Raw genomic sequence first — 17,749 nt, forward strand, 5'->3', positions numbered from 1 at the left:
GGATCTGGTGCCTTTAGGGGAGTGGATTGGAAAGAACTATCGTCCCTGTTTCCATTCTGCCCCATTCCATTGCAAATGAATGGTCCCTGATCCTGATACACACTGGAACTAGCTAAGTATCTGTCAATTAGAATTGGCTGGCTGGGTCTCCTCTGCGCATGCGCCAAAAGTTTTTGGTGCGCTGCGTTGCGCTTCCACCGCTGACCGCTAGAGGCCCCCTCTCGCTGCTCAGACAATTACAGGTGACAGAATCCTTGGCTTAAAGGAGGAGGCTGGTAGTGATTGGTTGGCGCGCGGGCGGTCACGTGGACTCCTCGGACCAATAGGACCACACGCACACGTCAGCCCGGGCAGGGCGGCCTCTCTCTCCGCCTCGCGTTCCTAAACTCTATGCTCCGTCCGTCGCTTCCGCTTCCGGTCCAGGGGGCTGCGGCTTGAAGGGAGGGCGAGGCTTGAGCGTCCTCTCAGTCTGCATAGAGGCGGATCGGTCGCCGAAGGAAGCGGAGGAGGAGGAGAAGAAGGTGAATGGAGGGCGGCAGAAGCGGGAAGGGTGGTTCGCCTGAGGATGGCTGGGCATCTGCCTTGAGAGAGAGAGAGAGAGAGTCTGTCTGTCTATCTATCTATCTATCTATCTATCTATCATCTATCTATCTACCTATCATCTGTGTGTGTGTGTGTGTGTATATATAAGCTATATTAATACCTCTGTGTATGTATAAATATATATAGCTCTGTGGATGTATGTGTGTATATGTATATAAATATATATATGTGTGTGTGTATATAAACAGTATTAATAGCTCTATGCATGTGTGTGTATATGTCTAAAATATATGTGTATATATATATATATGTGTGTGCATATATATGTATATATAATGTATAAATATGTATATAGCTCTGTGTATGTGTGTGTATGTGTATAAATATGTGTGTGTGTGTATATATATATATATATAAAATAAACTGTATTAATAGCTCTATATATGTATGTATATATATATGTGTAACTGTGTGTGTGTGTATACAGTGCGCCTGTGTCATACGCAGGTGCCTTTTACGCGGCTTTCAGCTTATGCTGAAAGACGCACGGCGGGAAAACAGTGGCGCGCGTGCCATGCGCAAGCCCCATTACTTTTCAATGGGGCTCAAGCATACGTGCGATTTGCCTTAAGCGGAGGGGTCCAGAATGGATCCCCACATAACGCAAGGATGCATTGTATGTGTATATATATTGTATTAATACCTCTCTCTTTTTGTGTGTGTGTGTGTGTATATATATATAGTATATATATGATAGTGTATGTATAGCAGGGTTGGTTGGTTTAAACCAGGTTGCTGCAAACCATGATCGAAACCTGCCTGGGTTAAACCATGTTTTAACCCAAATGACTCCAAAAAGCCTACTCTTAAACATTTATTTTTATACACACACAGGGAGTGATACATAGCTATGCATATATCAGGGTTGGGTGGTTTAAACCAGGTTGCTGCAAACCATGATTCTAACCTGGTTGGGTTAAACCATGGTTTAAACCAAATGGGGATGGGAGGGAAGGAGAGGTGATTCAGACCTTGAAGGAGCAGCCGTTCTTAGTTCATTAGAAGGAAAAGAAATGAAGGTACGATGGTGGATGGCAGGCAGCCTCCTTTTCCTTCACCTGGGAGCCCAGAGCAGCCATATATATGCTAATAGTTTCAGTTGCCACTTACTCCTCTCCATCGATAATCCACAGCCATTGCTTGGGTTTGACAGCTGCCAAGGATGAGAATAGACCCCAGAAAGGGAGATGCATAATCCACACTTACATGCAGACATGTCTCTAACAGGATGATAACTGTTACATGTAATAATCCCACTAATTGTATGTTTCCCTGGTTAACACTGCCATAGTTATTTATATGCAGTATTACAGCACTCACAATTTTGTGTTTAACAATGACAGCGTTAACTGGCTCTGTTCTGCAAACTGTTTCAAGAGCATTGTTTTGTGGGAAGTGATTTCATTCCCTCCTCTTCCTTTGCTGCTTCCCCAATTCTAGTTCCAGAGTCAATGGTTTTCTTTTTTGGACTTCCTTGCGTGAGATGTGATATTTCTGTTCTTATTTCTTCATCCCTTCCATTAGATAGGGCCAAAACACACTGCAGAAGGAATCTAGTTTGAGTCTGAGGCCATTTTAATTGCCCTGGCTCAGTACTAAGGAATTCTGGGAACTGTAGTTTTGTGAGACATTGAGCCTTCTCTGTTTAAAAGCTCTAGTACCACAACAAACTACAGTTCCCAAAATCCCCTAACACTGAGCCAGGTCAGTTAAACTGGTCTCAAGACAGAATGTTAATGCAGTTTGTTTTGGCCCTTACTCACCCTTTGCTAGGGCCTTTCCATGGCAGCCTGTGGTCCAGCTTCTAGTGGGATAGCCATGGTAGTTAATAGCAAAACCCCCTAAAGAGTTCTGTTGCATTTTGGAAGATTTACAAACCTGTAAATAAACCTGGGACAAAGACAATTTCCTTACTTTAAAAGGAGTCTGAACTGGTGATAAGGAAGCCGCGTTCCTTCAGACCTGCAATTTCATTGTGTCAGCAAAAACCAGAAGGTACCCATGACTCTGTTAATGCTGACTGTGCATTTCCATGCTCATTTTGCTTGCAGATAGCAAGACGGTTTTTGCAAGCATTCTGGTTCACCTACTGAGCTTACTTAGACAATCCAATCTAAGCAGAACTCTAATACAGTAACCTCCCTGTCCCTCCTTGCACTTTGAGATAGGAAATTCAGCAAGATGGAAACTCAGTACAGATTCTCTCCTGGTAAAAAATCCCAGGCAGCCTCATATTTTATTGTGTGAACGTTGGAAATTGTACAGTGCCTTCTTCCGCTGCAGTGGCTCGTTGGTGGAAGATGTTAAGCGCATGAATCATCCAGATTAAAAAGAAATGGCTTAAGAATAATCTAAAAATAAAAGATGTATGGTTTCCATGTTGAAAGCTTGCTTGGATAAAAAGGGGCTTGCAGTGCTTTTGAAATAAGAATTTCAAAAAAAGAAATGGGGGGCTCTTCTATGTTTTTGTCATGCTATGCCTCCCTATGGCTTAGATGTGAAAAATGTGGTAGCTGCAGCAATGGACTGGGTTGGCAGTGGTCCGCTTTCTCGGAGAGGTTACTTAGGGCTCCCCTTTTCCGTTATAGGGAAAGCTAATTGCTGCCTAGCCTATGGCAAATATTTTGAAGGAGGGAGTTCATAGAATAACTCTGTGAAGGTAAGGATTCCTTGTCGTTTTTCCTCCTCTTGGATGAATTAGGTAGGCTAGGTTTTTAATAAGAGAAGAGCATTCCTTAATTACGTTGGCATATAGAAGCTCCAAAATGATGTTTTTGAATTAAGGGGGCATCTGCTTCCATAACAACACTGATGCTTTTGGATAGGAAGAGCTTTTTCATCGTGTAGCAAATATGCTCAGGTCAGAGTTTGGGAAAGGTTTTTTTAACCACACTTTCCAGGGGCCCACAGCCAGCATGACCACTGACTGATTCAAAAAGTCATTTCACCACAATCTCAAAGAGATCAAATTATTCTGGGCTGTGTCCCTCCCTAATTTACAAATACATCTGCACCCAAACATCTGCTTTTACCTTTATAAAAATGTGCCAGAGCCCTTGGAATGGTGGCACAATATTGCCATGCCCAGAGCAGGAGGAAGGAGATGCCAGTTGGCCTCCTCACCTTTCAGGTTAAAGGTTGGATACTTAACCCATCCTCATTTCACTTCTTTTTAGGGTACAGCTTTCATGACAAAGCAGAGAAGGTCTCCGATCTCTTCATGGGCTGTGCTTGGTGAAAACAAGATCATTCTTTTTTGAAACCTCCTACGTTTCTGCTCTCGGTTAGTATTGGTTACATATGCCTGGACTTGCAACTGTTGTTTTGTGTCAGTCATTGGCTTCTCAATATGTGCATGAGTGTCCCTCCCTCTCCAACCATTTTATTTCTGCATGGGTCTCATAATCTTGTTGGAAGAAGGCAAGCACAAAATGCCTTGCACAAGTAGCATCCTCTTAAAACAGTTGATTCTGCTATGTCTTTAACTTTGCATGTTTTAAAATTTATATTTGTAATTTGGCTTTCCTGCTGATTTGAGGAAATTATATAGAAACTCATGCAGTAGCCTAGTAGGGTAATGAGGGTACACAAGGGTCTATTATTTCCTGTGACACAACAGTGTATCCTGGGCACAAGCTTTGATAATGGTTAGTCTCTTTGCCACTCCTTCAGTTAACTGCTTAGTGAAGTCCCTAACATTGCCAATAGCCAGAGTTCTGTGGGAATGCATTCTCTCTGTGTGGGAGAGAAGTCAGTTTTGACTTTTTCCTCTTGTGCCTATGCGTGTGTTTCTCTTCTGCTCCTGAACAGCTTGGAGAAGGGCAGGATGTGGCACGAAGCCAGAAAGCATGAGCGGAAGCTCCGTGGGATGATGGTGGATTACAAGAAGCGAGCCGAACGTCGACGAGAATATTATGAAAAGATAGTGAGTGCTTTCCTTGTGAACTGTGATCTGGAGAAGAGCTGGCAATGTTTTATGCCTGTCTTATGCTAATTGAGGCTTTTTGCTTCAGTGTTTCAACTTTAGTTTCACCCTTGACTCCCCACACAGCAGCAACCAACAGGGTGGGAGAGGACTCTGTTTGTTTAACAGCAATCCATCACCCAGAACTCTTTCTGCTTGTCTTAAGAGAAAAAGAAACATATTTCCCTACCTTATGGGGAAATTGCTACTATCACATTACCATACTGACTCATAAATAAGGTGACCTGGGATTTTGGAGTCAACTTTTGGGCATAAACTTGTAGTCTTTGAGTATATATGGTAGCTTAATCTTATCCCATGTCTGGAAAGACTCCTACAGTTTGGCTACCACTACAAGAAAAGTCTTGACTGGTAGCTCCTATCTACCTCCAGTAGTAGTGGGACTCATAGAAGGGCCATTGCAGATCTTAATTCAGTGGCTGGGTTCTTTGGATAAAAGTGGCCTTGTGTATTGGGGATGGATGTAATGTAAAAGAAAAGAGTGTCAGTAGAAGTCCTTCCATGTAGAATTCTCATGTCAATCCAATGAGGGTGTGACATTGTAGTTTTCCTTTTTATCTGCCTCTGCCCCCAATTCTGAGAATGTGGGAGGTACTCAGAAGGAGTAGCTTTTGCAGTAAACCACTTGTCTGGGGCTTAACAGGGAATCGATGTTGCTAAGAATTTATACGTTTGTATACAAAAAGGTTCCAGGCATTTCTAGGTAGTGCTGGTGAGGATGTTCTGATACTCTTGAGTGTCACTGCCAAAAAGTGTGGATGATACTGCCTTAAAGAGACCTGTTGTCTGACTTGATATAAAACAGCTGCATCTGTCATACTTCACTTCCAGAAAAAGGATCCAGCCCAGTTCTTGCAGGTCCATGGCCGTGCGTGCAAGGTCCACCTAGATTCTGCTGTGGCTCTTGCGGCTGAAAGCCCTGTGAATATGTAAGTAGTTTTCTGCTCTGTGCTGGCAAATTGAAAAAAATGCCTGATGGAAGTGGGGAGGAATTGCATATGTGTGGTATATTCTCACCTCACTCCTCACTGTTCCTTGCAGGATGCCATGGCAGGGGGATACCAACAACATGATTGACCGCTTTGATGTACGAGCTCACCTGGACTACATCCCCATGTATACTCCTCCACTCCTGAACCCAATGTAAGGTTTTCTTTTATATTTTGATCTTGAGATGTTCAATCTCTGATTTCTTTTGCAAAGTAAAATGATTAACTGGAGGCTGAAAACCAGGAAGATAGCTTTAACAACTAGGCTTGACTAATGACAAACTCTCCCCCAATATGTAGTTTGCCTGGGAGTGATACACTGCTGTGTATTAAATGAAATTGTAGGGTCCATTTTCTTGGGTTAGGTGAGGTCCAAGGTGCCCTGCAGATTTGCACAATCAGTGTCGCTGTCATTAATTTACTGTCTAGGATTACTAGTGTACTTCTGGTGAAATTAGGCTAATATAATATTGTATAGAGAACCAATGTGGTGTAGTGGTTTGAATCTCAGACTATGACTCTGGAGACCTGGCTTAAATTCCCTGCTTGGCCATGGTCACTGGATGACTTTGGGCAAGTCGCACTCTCTCAGCCTCCACTTCACATAGAGAAATTTCGCCATTGGTGTAGTGAGCACTGTGGTAGATGGACTTGAGTCTTTCTTGGCCTGCTTTCTGTGTTCCTTTACATTATGCTTTGGAAAGTAAGGGAAAACTCAGAACAGCTTGTTGAATGAAGAACAACTTTTCTCATCTGAAAGGTTTCAAAACTCCCCGCAAAAAACTGGGTAAGCAGGTAGATCCAGGCTTAAAAGCTTAGAATTAGAGTTTTTCTGTAAGAGAAAACAATGGAAAGAATCATGGGTTTGTGGTTGAGGAAGAAGTGGTGGAAGACATGATCACAGAGAAAGAAGAGATGGAAAGACATTTATCTCATGAATACTGGAGCTTTGTTTTTGGTAACTTCGTGCATGCTTTTTGGAGAACATTTCATGCCCATGTGTACTATAAAAATGAGCTTATAAAAATAAAAATAAAAATAAAAACAGGGAGTTTTAAAACTAATTGTCACCCCTTTCTTTCACAGCTCCCCAGAACAGGAATCTGATGAAAGGAAGTGCAACTATGAAAGGTATAGAGGTTTGGTGCAAAACGACTTTGCTGGCAGTAAGTTCCCATTCCTTTTCCTTGTGCTGGTGTTGAGTGCAGAGAGTCTGCTCAGGGAAGAGTGGATCTTCTGGGTTTAGCATGGAAGTTATCTGTCAGGAGTTGCATATGCTTTTGTCCTGCCACAGTGTAGTAATAGTGGTTGTAATAGTGATTGTATGTTTTAGGAATGTTTTAAAACTGAGCTGAGGTGCTAAGCTAAATCAGGAAAGAAAGAAAACGCATTCACGGTCACTTGTAAGAAAGCATCTGGCTGTAATGAGAAAGATAAAGGGATGGTATGGGAAAGGAAAGAGAAATATAGTTATTAGTTTTAACAAATAAGAATTAAGCCCACCTGAAGTTTGAATTTTGTGTAATTTAATTTTGTGGTTATAACGTTCTGACAATGAACATCACTAGACTGGATCCATCGTTTCTTAATAAAGGCTTCTGAATTTTTACTACTGAGACTGAGTTTCTGAACTTTGATGTCCTGCTGGACTTGACATCATCACTATACCTTTGGTCAAGCAGGCAAAAATTTAACATCCAAGTCCCCAACTTCCAGCCCCACTTTTTTAATCTGTTAACCAGAGGTTAACAGTTCAACTGAATTTGCTCTCTTGCCAGCTTCATAGAGGCAAGCTTGAGGGTAGGAATGTAAGGAGGCAGACAGTGTCAGACTGTTCCTGTGATTGGGAGATCATTGCCCTATGTTTTCTCCCCTGGCTTTAAAAAATCAAGGAAGAGCTTAGAATTGAATGCCCTCAAATGTTGAAGGAATTGACCCCTTTAGTGGGAATAGGGAATAACCCATGGAAGCAAGACCATATTCAATCCATTTCAAGGTGGGTGGACAAACCAGACAAAACACCTCCCAAAACAACAGTTCCCCAAAAGCAGTGTCTGAACTCAGAATTTTCTTTTTTTTTAAATCTCCCATAATCCTGTGCCAGCATGTCAATTGGCCATGCTAGTTGGAAGGGGTTAGGGTTATGGGAGTAACAGTCAAAAAAAGGTTTTTTTCCCCAGGGTCTGGTCATTATATGAGTAGGAATTGGAATGAAGGTTGGTAAAATGAGTACGCATCTTGTTGGGGATAATTGGCTTACAGATTGTAAACCACTTAGAGAATGCTGAGTTCACTATGAAGCAGTATAAAAATGTAAATGCTATTGAAGACAACAGTGAGGGGTGGGAGATGTTGCTGTATTTTTCCTTGTAGTTGCCTATATTATGCTAAAACAAGCTTTCAAAGTTCTGACCTCCTTTGTCTCTACCTGTTTCATAGTCTCAGAAGAGCAATGCCTCTATCAAATCTACATCGACGAGCTGTATGGGGGCCTCCAAAAACCAAATGAGGATGAAAAAAAGAAGTGAGTGTTCTGAATGGGGCAGACTTTGGGATCAGTCAAGCAGGATTGAGTGGCCTTGGAAACAGAATGCATGGTCCAAATGGCCAGGGGGACCCATGTTTTTAAAACAGGAATAGTGACCATTGTCACCTTTGGCTGATGGAAGTTGTATTCTAACCCATCTGGGGGATGAGATTAAAACAATGTTAAAACTGTCCCTAGAACAAATGATCTTTCCTTCTAGATGTTTAGATAGGGCTACAAGAGATGGAAATTTTAAAATCAATTTCAGTTTGTTTTACCTGGTGGTGGAGGTGAAAACCTCAGAAGAATGAGTCTCTGTCATTTATCCAAGCAACTATCCATCAGATAGGATAGTCTCCTGAAGATACCAACCAGCATGTCATTAATGATTAGTTGTTGTTGTTTTTTTCTCCACCAGGCTAGCAGAGAAAAAAGCCTCCATTGGTTACACGTATGAGGACAGCACAGTGGCTGAGCTTGAGAACCCATCTGAGAAACGACCTGAGGAGGAAGACTCTGAGGAAGATAGCAACACAGATGAGGATGAAGTCATTCCTGATATTGGTACGCCTCCAAGAAACCACTGCTGTTTGGCATTGGGCTTTTATGAAGTCAGGGGTGGGACAGCAGATCTTAGTCTGGTGTACCATTTCTGGCTCTATAGTCTGCTGAGTGCAATGCATAGGATAGGAACGGTGGGCCCTGGAAATATTCAGGGGGTGGGGGAAGGACATGGCCAGCTTCTTTGGGTTGTGAGCCCTTTCCACCAAGTAAGGAATTACCTGCTGCTCTTGCTGCTGTTTTTTTCTGCCCAGTCATTTTTTTGCCATTCTGATCTGTGATAGCTGTACAGTGGAACAAACTCCCTTGGAGTGTAGTGGAGTCTCCTTCTTTGGAGGTCTTTAAGCAGAGTCTGGATGGCCATCTGTCGAGAATGCTTTGATTTGGATTTCCTGCATGGCAGGGGGTTGGACTGGATGGCCCTAGTGGTCTCTTCCAACTCTACGATTCTATGATTCTTTTGTCACTGAAGATGCAATTCTGTGTGCACTCACTAGAAGTACACTCCTCTTGAATCCAGTATGGTTTACGTCAGAATAAATACATTTAGGATTGCTTGTGAATCTCCTTGGCTAATGGCTCTTCTGTCACTACCACCTTCCTGCTTCCAGTTTGTACCTTATTTTATATCCATGGTTGCCCTATACTGGCTAGGTTGATAGAAATCTTATTCTGTCACTCCTGGGAGGCACCAAGTTGCATAATGTTGGTTGATTGGGTGAAATGTGCTGAAAAAATATGGTATAGGAACTTAAATCACACTGCTCCCACAAAGTTGGGTTGTTGGGGGTTTTTTTTGCCACTATATTTCCACAGAATGGGAGAATTGCACTTTTATGAGGTGTGATTCTCTTCTAAACCAACCTCCTCTACCTTTAAGCAGTTTTGCCTTGTACTTCTCAGGAAAAAGTGGAATTGGTTTTGAAATCTGGAAGCGACCTAGAAATACTGATTTTTGCTAGGATGAGTCAATGTGGCAAGTCAGTGGTGGTGAAAGAAGATGTTGCCTTGGATCCTCCAGATTTGTTCATCCCTGTTGTTAAAGTGATGCTGATCAATTGGTGTCTCTTGTATTACTGGCAGATGTTGAGGTCGATGTAGATGAGTTGAACCAGGAACAAGTAGCTGACCTGAACAAGCAGGCAACCACCTATGGAATGGCCGAGGGAGACTTTGTCCGGTAAGGTATCTGTGTTGTCAGGGTTGTCAAGCTGCTTAAGCTCAGCCTTCTCTTCTGCACCTTGGCACATTTTTGTGGTGAGCAGCTTGGGTGGTAGATTATGTTTCCCAGCATGCAGGCAGGTATTTTTGTGGTTATCAGTTTAACAAAACATGCCCGCAGCTGTCAGAAATAAGAGTGTTAACGCTTGAAAGGTTGACCCACTTTCCCTGCGACAGGATCTGATCAAAATTATGAACACTTCTATTGAGAAGTGGGTATTGGAGAGATTTTTTTCCCACCCTCCCTGCTTCAGAATAGTAGATTTTGGGAGTCATCCAATGAAGCTGAATGGTAGGAGATTAGGAAAGACCAAAGAAAGTACTTCACATGGCACATAGTTAGACTGGAATTTGCTGGCACAAGATAGAGCAATGGTCACCAACTTAGATGGCTTTGAAAGGGGATTAGTGAAATGCACAGAGGATAAGACTGTCAATGGGTACTAGTCAGGAGGGTTATGTATTATCTCGAGTATCAAGCCGATATGTCTCCGAATACCAGTTACTTGGAAACACAAATGGGAGTGTGTTGTGGCCATCATAGTCCTGCTTGTAGGCTTCCCAGGCTGATCTAATTGGTCAGTGTGTAGGAACAGCATGCTCAATTAGAGGCTTGCTTTGGTTCGTAATGGCACTTATGCCTTTGTGGTGTCAGTCAGGATGACTAAACAGAACCTATGTGATGGTTGGAATTATATTGGGTATAGGTATGCTTTCTGTATAGGTGTTCACTGGATTTTTGGATTACAACTCACATCAGCATGTCCATTGTTCAGTAATGATGGGGAGCTTTTGACCTTGGGCATCTTAGGCAGGGGCATAGTCTTCCTAGAAGAATTTGGCTTAAGGGTGGGAAGATTGCTTTTGGAGGATTACAGCTCCCAGAAATTCCCCATGGCTGGGGAATTTGGGTACTACTGTAGTGCAAACAAATGCAGCTTTCTAAACTCTACATTTGGCTGCACAAGAGGTGGACTTGGATAAGTGTTTAAGTGAGCAAGCCTCTTTGCACAGAGCTGAAATATTACCACCAAGCAGGCAAGGTAAATATTCTGTGGTTGAGACTTTTACATTTGCTCATTCACATGTTAGTTTTGTCTTGCATTGCTACTAACAGCATGGCTAAATAGTAAAATTGAAATTATAACTTCAAAAAAAATTAAAGACACAACTAAAACTACACCAGTAGAAAGAAACAGCCCCCTTCAACAATGATGAAACTTAAATACCGGAGACCTGTCCTATTAACATTTTTACCTGTACCCCTTCCCCCAACCCTTGCTTTCCTTTCCTCTAAAAGGATGTTGCGGAAGGACAAAGAGGAGGCAGAAGCTATTAAACACGCCAAAGCCTTGGAGGAAGAAAAAGCCATGTACTCGGTAGGAAATGTTTGGTGGCCGTGCCATACTCTTTTTCATTTTCAAAGGGTTTATCTCATTTACTCAGTGCATTTATGACTAGCTGTACCAAGAGGCTCCAGTTAGCTTATAGGATTTGGGGAATGGAGAGATGAGTCTCAGGATCTAGGTGGAATAGTCTCTCTCAGGACTAGGAAGACTCAGGTGAGGAAACTTCTAGGGCCTCTGTGTTAAAATTGTGATCTCTCTAATATCCTTGGTTTGCTTTCTTTTCCAGGGTCGCCGCTCTCGGCGACAGAGGAGGGAATTCCGAGAAAAACGCTTAAAGGGAAGGAAAATCAGTCCTCCGAGGTAAGCCCTTTCATGATATTGGATTCACCTGGCTGTTATTAGGCCACACATTTTTTTTTATTTTCCCTGCTGCAAGAGGAGTTGGGGTGCATCTGAGACTAATCCTTCTCTACTGATGGAGGAGGAGGACATCTTGGAGGATCCCCCACTTCCTGGTGGAGCTGCTGGAGACATCTTCCCTTTGTTCTTAGTTATCTTTTCATTAAGAGCTAATAAATTCTGCATGTGCAAAGAAATTGCAATGTCTTGGATTTTCTGGATCAGCTATCTTCAGCAAGTGACCTGCAAGCTGACTTGATTCACCTTCTGCTCTTCTTCATCTCTCTTTTGTGTTTATAGTTCCACACCATCCTCTTCTCACAGTGGATGCCTTGTCTTCCACTGCTGGGTTCTTCATATCCTTATAAGTGCCTGCAGGAACACACAAATAAGGAGTTGTGATGGTTAGGGTTGTGGTATACCACTCCACCCCACCAATACATAGCATTGGTGACTGTGGCTCCTGGCATGATAGAGAAGGCTAAATAGCTAAATCCCATAATCATTTTACTTTTCAATTTCGGTGCCTTAGATGTCAACCTGGTTGTATTTTGCTCAGTACGCCATCAGCTTCTTTATGTGCAATGAGAGGCAGAAGAGTTCAGTAGGATTTTGGAGTGCTTAAGTGGGATTTACATGGTGGGTTCACCTCCCATTCCTTGAAAATCTTGGGGGATTAATGCCTAGAGATGTTTGACTAGAGGCAGTTAGATTAAGAGCACTTAGTGCTCCTTGAATTGTACTTATAAGATTGTGTTCACTCATAAGCTTTTGCAGTGCTTCCTTGGGATGTTTGTCATTCTAGAATTACAGTAATGCCAATTTTGTCCTCATTACCTTCTGTCATTACAGCTATGCTCGGAGAGACAGTCCCACCTACGATCCCTACAAACGGTGAGTGAATATAGCTGTTATTCCTTTGTGTTTCTTTAGACCAATCCTGTGGGGTGGTACAGATTTTCATTGGTATTCAGTGAAATATAGGTGCTTGTCAAATGCATATATAAGTGTATGTATGCTTTTATGCCCAGGAAGACACACACAAGGACTTCTGATCACTTCCTGTTGCAGAAAAAGTCCTCTTCTGGCCCTAAAAAGGGCCAAGGGAGACAAAAAATTGTGGCAATATGGCCTGGCATTTGGGTGCAAAAATGACTTTTCTTTTGGGGGGGGGGGGCTGCAAGGGGAGTTTAATATAGCCCCCTAGCCTTCCACAATTTCCTACCTGCTACCTATTCCGATTGTTGCAAAGAATATGCACCGAGGCAGGTATTGGTCTGATCTAGAAAAATACTTATATTCATAAGCAATTAGGTCATCCCTTCTAGATCACTTAACAACGAAGTTGTAACAGTTGCCAGCTATTCAGCCTTGCTTTGTAAATTGCAAACATGTCACTGTTTTTAATAACCATTAATAGCCATGCTACACTGAAGGCTGACAAGTAGTGACGCTCTTCCTTTGTCCCTCAGCTCACCCTCTGAATCCACGTCCGAGTCCCGTTCTCGCTCCCGCTCACCTTCCCCGGGTCACGAGGAGAAGATCACTTTCATCACCAGTTTCGGGGGCAGCGATGAGGAAGCAGCAGCCTCTCAAGCTGGAGGAGCCCCCAGGAAGGCCGCCTCCCTTGGCAAGGCACGCTCCGGCCAAGTGCAGCAGGGCAGCGCTGCGGCAGGTCATAGCGCCTCCTCCCGGTCGGTAATTTTCGCGCCTGCCTCGCTTTCCCAAACTTTAAAGCAGAGACCATCCGGGGGTCAAAAGGTTGATTTCTTACTTTTCCGCCATCCTCCCTGAATGCTGAGACCTGATTGTATTGGGGAAGTGCATGTCCATTGGTCACTGTTGTTGGCCAATCCCCAGCCAACTGGAAGATCCATTGCTGAGTCCGGTTAGGAAAAACCAGGGAAACATGAATTTCCCTTTTCCTGTGGAATGCTGGGAAAGTGAGGGCGGCTAGTCTGTGCAATGTCAAGGTGGGTGGGGTCAACCAGGGAATGGACTGTGCCAGCGGAGCCGGCCTGTCTTGCTCATTATCCAATGAAAGCAGCTAGTGTGTAGCTTCATTGTGAAGGAAGCTAGAAGGTCAGAGGACCTGTAAAACTATGTTGAATTTAATGGGCCCTTTCCCCCCATGGCCTGGGATGCTGGTTTACTACAAGTTGAAATATAAAACTATGTACTGGTCTAATACAAATCCTGCATAGGACAATTGTTATGATATTATTTTGGCTGCCTTTTTAAGACCAAATTGTCACATGGTGTGCTTATGTTGTATAAACCCAAAATATAAAACCACTGATACTGTGGTAAAGCAGGCACCACAGCTGTCAAAACGAATAGTGATAAAACAGTCTTTTAAAGATGTCTTCTCTTGTTCTGTTCAAGAGCTTGGAGCAGATAACAGATGCCCTCACAGTTTAGCCATTGTGTAGCTTTTTGGGTGAACCTGTTCCTGTGCTCAGGGTTTTTTTTACTTCTTTAGAACAGGCAACCCTTTTACCTTGGAATAAGCTTTCCTTGGTAATTGAGCAGATTTTTTTTTTAAATGTGCATTCTCCTAAAGGAATTTGGTCTGCTCAAGTATTGAATAAATGTGATTCACTTGGTCCTGGACTGAAGCAATTAGCAGTGAGATCTTGCCATAAACCAGTGCCCCTCTTGCCTTCTGCACTGGATTGTGTCTGACATTGGCCTTCCTGCCTCCACTTTGGGGCTTGATGAAGACTGAAGATGGGGGGATGTGAATGGGACTTCTCTGAGTTCCCTGAAACTCCACAACTGTGGCTGCTTAGAAACCCTTCCCTACTTACGGAACCATCAGTTGGGCTGGGTCTTGGCCACCTTGGGCTATCCTTATGTGTGTTTTCAGCCCCCTTTCCCTTGTACTTTCTAGACATTGTGGCCTCTGTGTGAATAGCCAGCATTGTGTCTTTCCTCTTTGCAGACGACGCTCCACCTCGTCTTCATCCTCCACGTCATCGACCTCTTCGTCTTCAAGCTCACGGTCCAGTTCACGGTCCCACCGGGCCAGTGGGTACCATAGAGCCAGCCGTTATGGCCACTCACGCAGCCACAGGTACTCCCGTTCCCGTAGCAGGACCAGGCGGTACTCAGCAGGAGGCTCACGTGATGGCCACCGTCACTCCAGGTCACGTTCAACAGAAAGGGGCTGGCGATATGGCTCCCGCCGGAGGTCTAGGTAAGTGGATTGGATGGAATTAATACTCATTATTTGTTGCCTGATTGAAAAATGGGTTACTCAATATCTTGGAGACCTGGATAGAAGGAATAACAACGTTGAGAATTTTTATACCTAGTTTTGCCTGATGATCATACATCATGATCTGTTTTGGATTATTATTTTGAGTAGAAGTGCACATGGATTTTTTGTATGAAAACCACATTTTTTTTTGCATAACTCCACATTTTTGTCTAATACTCGCTCCAGTTTCCAGGAAAACACTTTTTTTTAACCAATTGGCATTTTTTGCACAAATACCAATTTTTTTAAAAAACATGGTTTCTGCAAAAGAGCACATTTGCAAAAATAACATCAAAGTTGCACAAAAAGTGTTTTTGGTAACACTGAGTTTCTTTGTGCAAAAAACACCTACATATATATTTTGTGCACAGAATTATTGTCTGAAACACTTTTGAGGCTACAAGTACAAGGCAAAAACTGAGCAGAACTGCTGTTTCTTCCCATAGCAGGGAGAAAATGGCAAAATTATTGCTCCTCGCATATAAGAGCTAAATAGTTGAAGATGACAGTGGAGGTTTTAGGTGTAAAGCAGTCATCCTGATTCTTGCTATTGGGGCATCAGTGGAAGTAAATGGACATAAAAAATGACACTCTTTCTCAGGAGCCATTCCCGGTCTGGAGAACGTTATCGGTGGAGCAGTGGCAGAGGAGGGAGGCACTGGAGCAGCAGCCGCAGCAGTCGGAGCGATAGCGAATTGCGAAGCCGTAGCCGGTCAGCGTCTCCAGCAAGAGAGAAACAGCTGAGGCCTGCGGCTTCCCCTGCTGTAGGGGAAAAACTGAAAAAGTGAGCTTGTGATGGATATCTCCTCTGTTGTTCCACTGCTTTTATAATGAAGTGGACCCCTCTTCCATTCCAGAGTGGTAGAGAATTGTGGATTGTAGAGAGCTGGACCTCTACCACCAGTTTTTGGAGTATTTGGCTGTGTCCACAGTGGCAAGAATACTCTATGAGCAGCCTGGAGTATTCTTACCCTGGAGCATCCTCCTGTTACTTGAACCAGTGGTGGGACATCTGTTTGTAAGGTTTCTCCTTTCTGAGGCTGAACACAAGGTGTCCACCCTTGGACATATGGCTGACCATCTTGTTCTGACCTCAGAGGATTTGACTTAAAGCATTGATGAGCGATACAGTGGGATATTAATTATAAACAGTCCCTTACTGTCCCTCTGGAAGAATTGGCGCAAAAGGTATTTTTTAAACTATTTCAAGAGGGTATACAGCGGGTTTGGTGCTGATTTGTCTGGACATTTTCTGGACAGTGCATTGGAACTGGGGACTGGGCCCTGCGTCATCAGGACTCCTTGAAGTGAGGAAGGGAGGAGGCTGGAGTATTTGGCTTGTGTGAACACCCCCCTTGTCATGGCCAAACACTGACAGTTGTCCAGTGATGGGAAGAAGTTAACCTGTATTGGCTAACTTGTATCCTTTTTGCATCCACTTTGCACTTTGAGGTTGGAAAAAGAGAGGATGGGGGAGGGTTTGACTCTTTCTCTGTCACAGTTCTCATTTAGTGGGTAGATGGGTCATGATGGGGCACTTTGGTTTCTTTGTTTGCTTCTGCACTATATAACCCTTGGGAGCCTGTCTTCTGTCGACCTTGGCAGGCAGTGCAGCCCTATCCAGCTTTCTCAGTATGTCCAGTAAAAGGGATTGGATTTGATTGCCAGCTGAGGGACAAGTCTGGATAGAAATTGTCTGGGGACTCATTTCTGTCATTGGCTGTATTCGGTGCTGGACTTTGAGTGAAAAGACTGGGGTACTTCTCTGCTCTAGACCATTGCTTCATCATTTACCATTGCAGTCAGTGTCTGCTTCTTGGAGAGGCCTGGAACTATACCCAATTCTGTCACTAGGCAGGCATCTGCTTTGCTGTTAGTGTTTTATTTTGACCTTTCTTCCCTCTTTCTTTCCAGGGCTGAAACTCCTGGTGGTAAAGAGACAGGAGCTGCCAAAGTCAGTAAGAATTTAAACCTCACCTTTTAATTCCCATCTGTGCAGAAAAAGACTCGGGGGAGCAATAGTGATGCATAAAAGAGTGTTTTTAGAGTTTGGATGACTGTACTTGCTTACTTCAGATGAAGGGTGGAAATATAGTCAGGCTGCTGATGGAACCACCTGCTGATGGTTCTTCTAAACTTGAAAACCACTTTTAAATCTGGTCTTTACATGGTATTGGGGGATTGGATTTCAAGAGAAAACAGTGTTAATGTTGGGCTATAACTGCAGGATTGCTAAAGGGTGGTCGTGTTTTGTACATTGAAAGAAATTTCTCTTAAGCAAGCCTAAAACCCAAGGCAAAAGTTACTCATTTAGATCTTTTCTGATATAATTCTTTACTAATTTTCTCCTTAGCAACTAATTTTAACAAAGTTCTTGCTGCTGTGAAATTTTTCCCCCTAGATGTCTGAAAGTGCCCTCTGGGAATTTGAGGAGATGTTTTCACCTCTCCTTTCAAGACCATATTAAGCCCAGGAAAGACCTTTTTGAACAATAGGGGGGTTTTCTGGTCACTTCCTTTTGTTAAGAAGGCCCTGAAAGCATAGTGAAAATGCCCCTAAAAATATTGGGAGGCATTTGGCTACAAAAAAAATGGAGTTTTAAAAAAAAATGTTGGCATGGGATGTAGCACTCCAAGGACTCATGGAGGTATCATGCAGCCCTCTCTTTCGCAGGCTCCCACTCCTGCTTTGATCAGAGGTGGTGAGCATTTGAATGTGGGATTTTCAACATGAAAACCATGGGCCTTGCAGGGACGTAGCTAGGATTTTAGGAAGGGGGGGGGTCCAGACTAAGTGCCACCATTATAATGGGGCTTGAGTGCGGCGGCGCAGCAGCACACACCGTTCATTTTT

General features: G+C 43.3%; 1 protein-coding gene across 5 annotated transcripts in view; it reads left to right on the forward strand.

Moving 5' to 3' along the window:
* The first annotated feature begins 383 nt into the window (after nt 1-383).
* The window catches only part of LOC121917553 (CLK4-associating serine/arginine rich protein-like), a 25,823-nt gene continuing 8,457 nt past the window's right edge, over nt 384-17,749 (forward strand). For 2 of the 5 annotated variants that reach the window (XR_006101060.1, XR_006101061.1), the window contains exons 1-16: nt 384-521; nt 3,780-3,886; nt 4,414-4,528; nt 5,420-5,517; nt 5,630-5,731; nt 6,664-6,743; nt 8,017-8,101; nt 8,523-8,668; nt 9,749-9,845; nt 11,187-11,265; nt 11,522-11,595; nt 12,487-12,528; nt 13,107-13,328; nt 14,579-14,833; nt 15,498-15,680; nt 16,811-16,854. Coding sequence is in view for 3 of the 5 variants with exons in the window: in XM_042443610.1 (XP_042299544.1) it covers nt 4,430-4,528; nt 5,420-5,517; nt 5,630-5,731; nt 6,664-6,743; nt 8,017-8,101; nt 8,523-8,668; nt 9,749-9,845; nt 11,187-11,265; nt 11,522-11,595; nt 12,487-12,528; nt 13,107-13,328; nt 14,579-14,833; nt 15,498-15,680; nt 16,811-16,850 (1,602 nt within the window). In the remaining 2 variants the exon portion in view is untranslated. Of the gene's footprint in view, nt 522-2,595; nt 2,599-3,779; nt 3,887-4,413; nt 4,529-5,419; nt 5,518-5,629; nt 5,732-6,663; nt 6,744-8,016; nt 8,102-8,522; nt 8,669-9,748; nt 9,846-11,186; nt 11,266-11,521; nt 11,596-12,486; nt 12,529-13,106; nt 13,329-14,578; nt 14,834-15,497; nt 15,681-16,810; nt 16,855-17,749 lie in introns of those variants that run through there. The other 3 variants (XM_042443611.1, XM_042443610.1, XM_042443612.1) reach the window with 3 other exon arrangements.

Source organism: Sceloporus undulatus, unplaced genomic scaffold (genome assembly GCF_019175285.1).
Source record: "Sceloporus undulatus isolate JIND9_A2432 ecotype Alabama unplaced genomic scaffold, SceUnd_v1.1 scaffold_23, whole genome shotgun sequence".
Taxonomy (NCBI): domain Eukaryota; kingdom Metazoa; phylum Chordata; class Lepidosauria; order Squamata; family Phrynosomatidae; genus Sceloporus; species Sceloporus undulatus.